At 43.2% G+C, this 8,764-nt stretch overlaps 1 protein-coding gene across 1 annotated transcript; it reads left to right on the plus strand.

Moving 5' to 3' along the window:
• The first annotated feature begins 1,277 nt into the window (after positions 1 to 1,277).
• LOC129869283 (forkhead box protein E4-like) lies at positions 1,278 to 2,613 on the plus strand. The gene has a single exon (XM_055943640.1). The coding sequence runs from the start codon at positions 1,278 to 1,280 to the stop codon at positions 2,526 to 2,528; it is 1,251 nt and encodes a 416-aa protein (XP_055799615.1). The 3' UTR covers positions 2,529 to 2,613.
• Positions 2,614 to 8,764: the final 6,151 nt, after the last annotated feature.

Genomic DNA, 8,764 nt, shown 5'->3' on the forward strand with positions numbered 1-8,764 from the left:
TCTATGTATGAACCCCATCTGAAAAAACAAAATGCATTTTCATAATTTTGTCATAAAGCCATTGAAGCAAATTAAGATTAATTGTATGTTGAAAATGAATATGAAAAGAATTGTCTTGGAACATTGTCTTCTGTGTCTTGGATTGTGTTGTTAATGTAACACCCCCAATTCGACCTAATCCATTACGAGTGGAATCATGTGATATCCTAGCTTGTCTATAGGGTGACTTTGTGCAGTATGCTGTTGTTACTACAAAGTCCAGAAACATAACACCTCCCTCACTGCCCTGAGGACTGTTTGATTATCAATCTCAAAAATTCCTAATGAAATGGAGGGATATTTACTTTTTCCCCCCAAAAGCTTTCACAGCTCAATTGTTTGTTTTTAAAGGGTTGTTATTATTTTTCAATTGGTGGATTGAGCGTTGGGTTTTGAATCCCATAGAGTAGATCCGTCCGTGTTTTTCTGGCCTAGATATACACTGCAGTCCAGAGCAAACCCACCGAGCCTCAGACACATGGACAGAGAGGGAGGGAGCGCTCCCTGGTCCTTCACTCACATACTAACTTGTGATTGGAGCACTTACACTGACTGTGTGTGCTTGTGCCAACAATTTAACACCATTTTGACTTTTTACATTCATACTGTATTGAAGCAGTTTAGTAGTGTCTAACATGTAAGTATAGGCTGCTTGATCTGAATATCTGAATGTGACGGAGCCTATGGATTCCAACAACACATTATGCATTATGTCAAACAAATGTGTTTTAGCTGTTTTAATATAACTGACATGGGTCACAATAATTTTTAAATTAGGATGTGGTCCTTTCTATAAGAGGCAAACTTCATCCTACTCTCTAGTATCATTAGGGTATTACTCCTAGAGTTACAGTGCGACTTCCTTCCTTACCATTTTGAAGTGTAGATAGGCCTACTGGAAATCATGATCTGTCAGGGGCCTGTAGCCACCCCCCCCCCCCCCACCCCCCCACCCCACACACACACACACACCACACGTTGTCATAGGGTAGCCAGTGTTGTCACTCGAACCCTGTTTATAAAACTGTCCACGCCACTCACCTGGCAAGAGAGAAAGCTTATTGACGGCGAGGGCGACAGGGACTCAAATTCAGGTTCTCCAGTTAACATAGGGAGGGACCCAAAAGGCAGACACTGTCTCTGAGCAAATCACCTTTTAACTTTATGGTGCCTGCATTTTTTCAGCTGCTATTTGAAAAAGCTATTTCATTTCAAGCATACATAAAACATATTTTTTTATGAATCTTGAAAATTTCTCTTACTTTTCGGGCATGTGTAACATGACGGCTGAGTCACAGGACTCACCAGCCGAGCTGGCCAGCCCGCTGGTCATGTCGCCTAACGTGAGTCTGGACTCCCATTTACCGCCATCGCCTCTGATGCTGCAGGCCCGGATCAAAGATGGGCTTCTGATCAAGTCTGAGCCACGGGCAACAAGTCCGAACGCGGATCGAGAGGAGGGAGCTACTCTGGGCCAAACCGAGGAGCACCTGCCCACTGGGAGTAGACGTAGGAAGAGGCCCGTTCAGAGAGGGAAACCACCCTACAGTTACATCGCTCTCATTGCCATGGCCATCGCCAACTCCCCCGAGAGAAAACTCACACTTGGGGGTATTTATAAATTCATCATGGAACGTTTTCCCTTTTATCGAGAGAACTCCAAGAAGTGGCAAAACTCCATCCGCCACAACCTCACCCTCAACGACTGCTTTGTCAAGATTCCCCGGGAACCTGGAAGGCCTGGTAAGGGCAACTATTGGACTTTGGACCCCGCTGCTGAAGACATGTTCGACAACGGGAGCTTTCTGCGGAGGAGGAAAAGATTCAAGCGCACTGACGTAAGCACCTATCCTGGGTACATGCAGAGCTCTAGTGCGTTCACCCCGACCCCCATGGGCAGACCGGCATACCCCAACACCATGTACCCAGGAATAGGATCGGGTTACGGCTCGCAGCTGGCAGGGACGCCCCACCCAGCGATGCTGCATCATTATCAGACCCCTGCCGGGGTCAGTCAAGGACAGCCAAGGATGTTCAGCATCGACAACATTATCAGCCAGCAGTCGGTGATGCAGGGAGGAGAGCTCAACTCGCTGGGTTTAGGCGGTGGAGACCTGGGCACCATGTCAGCTTGCTGCTCCCTCACTGGCACTGACCCCTCCAACTGCTTCCAGATGCAGACTGTCAATCCCTCAGGGAATTCACTGGGCAGAAGCGGTGGGGGACTGTCATCAAACCTGGCACCCGGGTATCCTTACTCTTCCTCGGCATCCCCCCCCCACCTACCTTCCATGATGCAGTCCAGTTTCTCTCCAGGTAGCTCTCAGGTGTACTGCACGGGGAACCGTCTGTCTCTACCCGCCGTGCGCTCCGGGTCTTGCGCGGAGCACACTGAGCAACTACTGGGTCTCTCCAGCACAATGAACTCTTACAACAACTCTTACATGAGACAAGCCAATTTTGCATCAGGATTAGATCGGTATATGTGAAAAACGGATTTTTATAGAGACAGACAACGATAGAGCCTCAATACATTCCATTTGAAATAGGTGTGAAACCTCTTCTTTGTTTGAAATGCAAATCGACATTCCATTATAGTTTTGTTCATATCTCAGTGCTATTGGTTCGTTTATCTTATGTGTTTTATAACATTAATATTGATGTGTTTTTAGATGTTCTGTAGCCTATCTACTTGTACTTCTTTGTCCGAGAACAATTCCAATTACTGAACCTTACATTTTTGTCATTGTCACCTGTAAAAAAATAAGAGTTCTCAAACAATATTATTAGCCATATACCTGTATACTGTTCTATTTTGTGAAATGTAAATAGTTTATTTCTTTGTGAATTATATTGAAAAGGCCTACATTGTTATTTACCGTGTTTGGTTGGTGTAATAAATACATTTTTTGATAAGCATGGTCTTGTTGCTTGCATTTGTTGAACTGAATAGGTCTACATGGTCGATACTCGCCTCTCTGATATGAATTATGCCAACTTTAAATTAATAGTTGATCGTTCATTAGACTTTAAATCCAATTCCCAAAAGCCGTATACTCATGAATAAGTGTTTTATTGCATACCTAATAGCCTATACATTTATATTAAGCGAACACAATCTTTACTGATTTATTCACGATTAGCCTGCGTGGGACTTTTCCCAGACTCTCTCTACGCTATGTACTTCCTTTATAAAGTCGCTAATTATGTTGATATGATTCGTTTCCCACCTGCTAATAAAAATGAACAAATCAGAAATAGTTTGTCAAATGTATAGGGTTGAATTAGGCCTAAACAAATGTCTCCTAATTTAACCTTTTGTTCTATTACAATCTTCAAGGGAATATATGCAGTATTTTATTTGCCTGATTTGTAAGATCATTTATATGCATTGTTGGTAGTAGCACAGAAACGACATGCTTTACAGTTATTTGAAGTAATGTCACAGTATACATATTTGTGGTTGTATCATTATGAATCCATGTACACACGTGGATATCCATATATGCACAGGTTTTGGACTTGACCTAGTTGATCAAGAAGATTGTAGGGCAAACGAACTTCTTAGTCTAGCCTTATTAAGGCCTAAAACATATTTAGAACACAAGTGTGTTGCTGTTATCTGCTTTTGTAGATTAAAAAAACAACATATACATTTGGAACATTGGATTGGGCCAGCACTGTTTACTATCGCCTCGAGTCTGCACGCATGCGTAAAGTAGCGAAGTCTAATGACTACATATACAATGCATTCGGGAATTTAGAGTTATTTGGTAACTTTAGCTGTGAATGATACAAACCTTAGAATGTCTTAGAAATATACACACAGTGTCTTAGGAAAGTATTCAGACCCCTTAACTGTTTCCACATTTTGTTATTCTAAAATTGATAAAATATATTTTTTCCCTCATCAATCTACACACAATACAATAGTGATAAAGCGAAAACAGGTTTATAGATATTTTTTGCAAATGTATTAAAAATAAAAACAGAAATACCTTATTTACATAACTATTCAGACACTTTGCTATAAGACTCGAAATTGAGCTCAGGTGCATCCTGTTTCCATTGATCATCCTTGAGATGTTTCTACAACTTGATTGGAGTCCACCTGTGGTAAATTCTATTGAATGGACATGATTTGTAAAGGCACACACCTGTCTATATAAGGTTCCACAGTTGACAGTGCATGTCAGAGCAAAAACCAAGCCATGAGGTCGAAGGAATTGTCCATAGAGCTCCGAGACAGGATAGTGTTCTGGGGAAGGGTACCAAAAAATATCTGCAGCATTGAAGGTCCCCTAGAGCTGGCCGCCTGGTAACCAAGAACCCGATGATCACTGACAGAGCTCTACAGTTCCTCTGTGGAGATAGGAGAACTTTCCAGGACAACCATCTCTGCAGCACTCCACCAATCAGGCCTTTATGGTAGAGTGGACAGACGAAAACCACTCCTCAGTAAAAGGCACAGCCTGCTTGGAGTTTGCCAAAAGGCACCTAAAGACTCCCAGACCCTGAGAAACAAGATCCTCTGGTTTGATGAAACCAAGATTGAACACTTTGGCATGAATGCCAAGCGTCACGTCTGGAGGAAACCTGACACCATCCCTACGGTGAATCGTGGTGGTGGCAGCATCATGCTGTGGGGATATTTTTCAGAGGCAGGGACTGGGAGACCAGTCAGGATCGATGGAAAGATGAACAGAGCACAGTAGAGAGAGATCCTTGATGAAAACCTCCAGAGCGCTCAGGACCTCAGACTGGGATGAAGGATCACCTTCCAACACAACCCTAAGCACACAGCCAAGACAACGCAGGAATGGCTTCGGGATAAGTCTCTGAATGTCACACCAAGAAAGTCGTGAAGAGGACAACCCCCTTTCCCCCTCAGGAGACTGAAAATATTTGGCATGGGTCCCCAGATCATCAAAAGGTTCTACAGCTGCACCATCAAGAGCATCCTGACCGGTTGCATCACCGCCTGGTATGGAAACTGCTCGGCATCTGACCGTAAGGCGCTACAGAGGGTAATGCGTACGGCCGAGTACATCACTGGGGCCAAGCTTTCTGCCACTCAACGACGTATATACAAGGCGGTGTCAGAGGAACAGAGGAAATCCCCCAAAATTGTCAGACTCCAGTCAACCAAGTCATAGACTGTTTTCTCTGCTACAACACGGCAAAGAGGCTCCTTAGACTATTTACATTGACCCCCCCCCCCAATTTGTTTTTACACTGCTGCTACTCGCTATTTATTATCTATGCATAGTCACTTTACCCCTACCTACGTACATGTACAAATTACCTAAACTAACCTGTACCCCGCAGATTGACTCGGTACCGGTACCCCCTGTATATTGCCTCGTTATTGTTATTTTATTGTGTTACTTTTTATAATTTTTTACTTTCGTTTTTTTGGTAAATAGTTTCTTAACTCTTTCTTGAACTGCATTGTTGGCTAAGAGCTTGTAAGTAAGCATTTCACGGTAAGGTCTACACCTTTGTATTCGGCGCATGTGACAAATAAAGTTTGATTTGATTTGACATCTCTGTAGAGACGTGAAAATAGCTGTGCAGTGACACTCCCCATCCAACCTGACAGAACTTGAGAGGATCTGCAGAGAAGAATGGGAGAAACTCCCCAAATACGGGTGTGCCAATCTTGTAGCGTCCTACCCAAGAAGACTTGAGGCTGTAATCGCTGCCAAAAGTGCTTCAACAAAGTACTGAGTAAAGGGTCTGAATACTTATGTAAATGTGATAATTCTGTTTTTAATTTTCAAACATTTCTAAAAAACAATTTTTGCTTAGTCATTATTGGGTATTGTGTGTAGATTGATGAGAGAAAAAAATGATTTCATCTATTTTAGAATAAAGCTGTAACGTAACAAAATGTTGAAAAAGTTAAGGGGTCTGAATACTTTACAAATGCCCTCTAGCTTGCTGGGACTGCCACAATTTGTCTCCAAACATGCATATTTTAAATAACCTCAGGTATCATGTTTTTATCATCTGATGCATTTTACATACTCTGTGGCCGAACATGCATAGGACAGGTAGCCAGGCTTACACCTGTAGGCCCATGTTAGATACACTAAATAACCAAAAGTATGTGGACATCTGCTCGTCGAACATCTCATTCCGAAATTATGATCATTAATATGGAGTTGGTCGCCCGTTTTCTGCTATAACAGCCTCCAATTGTCTGGGAAGGCTTTCCACTAGATGTTGGAACATTGCTGCGGGGACTTCCTTCCATTCAGCCACAAGAGCATTAGTGAGATCGGGCACTGATGTTGGGCGATTAGGCCTGGGTCGCAGTCGGTGTTCCAATTCATCCCAAAGGTGTTCCATGCGATTGAGGTCAGGGCTCTGTGCAAGTCAAGTTGTGCCAGTCAAGTTCTTCCACAACGATCTCGACAAACCATTTCTGTATGGACCTCGCTTTGTGCAAGGGGGCATTGTCATGCTGAAACAGGAAAGGGCCTTTCCCAAATGGTTGCCACAAAGATAGAAGCACAGAACCGTCTAGAATGTAATTGTATGCTGTAGCGTTAAGATTTCCCTTCTCTGGAACTAAGGGGCCTAGCCCGAACCATGAAAAACAGCCCCAGACCATTATTCCTCCTCCACCAAACTTTACAGTTGGCACTATGCATTGGGGCAGGTAGCGTTCTCCTGGCATTCGCCCAAACCCAGAATCGTCCGATGGACTGCCAGATGGTGAAGCATCATTCATCACTCCAGAGAACGGGTTTCCACTGCTCCAGAGTCCAATGGTGGTGAGCTTTACACCACTACAGCCGATGCTTCGCATTGCGCATGGTGATCTTAGGCTTGTATGTGGCTGCACGGCCATGGAAACCCCTTTCATGAAGCTCCAGATGAAGAGTTATTGTGCTGACGTTGCTTCAAGAGGCAGTTAGGAACTCGTAATGAGTGTTTTAACCGAGGACATGCAATTTTTACAAGTTTCAGCACTCGGCAGTCCCGTTCTGTGAGTTTGTGTGGCCTACCACTTCGCGGCTAAGCCGTTGTTGCTCCTAGATGTTTCCACTTCACAATAACAGCACTTACAGTTGACTGGTGTAGATCTAGCAGGGCAGAAATTTGACAAACAAACTTGTTGGAAATGTGGCATCCTATGTCAGTGCCACATTGAAAGTCACTGAGCTCTTCAGTAAGGCCAATCAACTGCCAATGTATGTCTATGGAGATTGCATGGCTGTGTGCTCAATTTTATACACCTGTCAGCAACTGGTGTGGCTGAAATAGCTGAATCCACTAATTTGAAGGGGTGTCCACATACTTCTGTAATTATAGTGTAGCTAATAGGCATATTTGAGTTGAGGAGACATGTAGGGCCTACCTATGCACGACTATGAAATTTAATCCATACACCTGTGCTGTGCTGTTCTAATCATACTTCTGGCGAGTCTATACAAAACATTATTGGTATTTATTCTTCTTAAAGACAAGTATGCTATATCTGAAAATGTGGTCTGAGGCACCATAATGGATGGTGTGACGCGTTCCCGGAGCCTCGGAAGGTATGCAGACGCCAAATTGAGCTCCTTGCTGCATCGCCGTGCTCCACCCAAACAATGTGGAGGGCTCCAGATTGACATTATTGTTTGACGGTAGGTGGGAGCGGGAGGTCCTGTATAAACACAAACTTACTTATTTGACAACTTCCTTCACAACCGCTCTGCTCAACAGCTATGCTCTGCTCCGCGAAGTGCAAGAAGTATAAATGCCCTGACTTCGGCAGAGGCTATATCACCGTAAATTCTGCACGGCCAATGCAGATGTAGGATTGACCATGTGGCGCCTAGAGATTATAGAATTTACCTCAGTCAGGTAGGCCTGTAGTTGGAGTGACACCTGGCAGTCTCAGTGAAAAGTTAATTTGTAGTGATTTGTGGATTGAAATTGGAACCTTATTATACAGTTTGTCCACTAGGGGTCATGCAATACTAAGAAGTCACAAACTGAAAAGCATAGAGTAAAAATGAAAGGGAATGTATGTAGTGATGTGATATTGTTGAGGTATGCAACATTCGGATGTTTTGTTTGTTAAGTTTCCAGGCTACAGTCCAATATGGATGGAAGTGAAATCTGTTCTCATTCCTTGAAGAAAATAACATATTTTGAGGCAACAACAAAAACCGTTTAGGCTACCATGTCCACCACTATAAAAGCTGCACAAACCACTATTTTGAGTTGACTGTCCATGATCCAAGCAATCCAGACAGAACTGTAGGTTTATATCCTGCAAAAGCCATTTTACAAACAAGTTGTTTTCTCATGTGATTTTGAAATAGACTAAGGTTTATTCCATGATTAGCCTACAATTCCATGATTAGCCCACAATACAGACTTCTCTGTAGCCTATCCCTCGTATTTTTATCTCAATACATGTCTGATCCAAGTTTTTGTCGTGGCATGTAGAATAACCAACAGGTGAGCACACATATCAAGAGTAAGAACTGGCTCCTAAGTAATTCGTTTTTTCAGTGTCACTGTAGGCCTGTGGTGGAAATGAAGACCCGTGAGACTGCGAAATCCAAGTCTTGGTTTGGGTGATGATCAATTGTAAATGTGCGTCTACAGGTAACTACCAAAATAAAGAAAAGACTGGAGTAAATGAGGGATACAAAGTACAGCATATTGAAAGCAGGTGTTTGCACACAGTTCTGGTTCCTGGGTTTGAGGCGACAGGTAG

The sequence above is a fragment of the Salvelinus fontinalis genome, chromosome 14, assembly GCF_029448725.1.
Source record: "Salvelinus fontinalis isolate EN_2023a chromosome 14, ASM2944872v1, whole genome shotgun sequence".
Lineage (NCBI taxonomy): Eukaryota > Metazoa > Chordata > Actinopteri > Salmoniformes > Salmonidae > Salvelinus > Salvelinus fontinalis.

What these genes read in the sequence shown, in the direction of transcription:
- LOC129869283 (XM_055943640.1), top strand. Translation starts at nt 1,278, where the DNA reads ATGAATCTTGAAAATTTCTCTTACTTTTCGGGCATGTGTAACATGACG.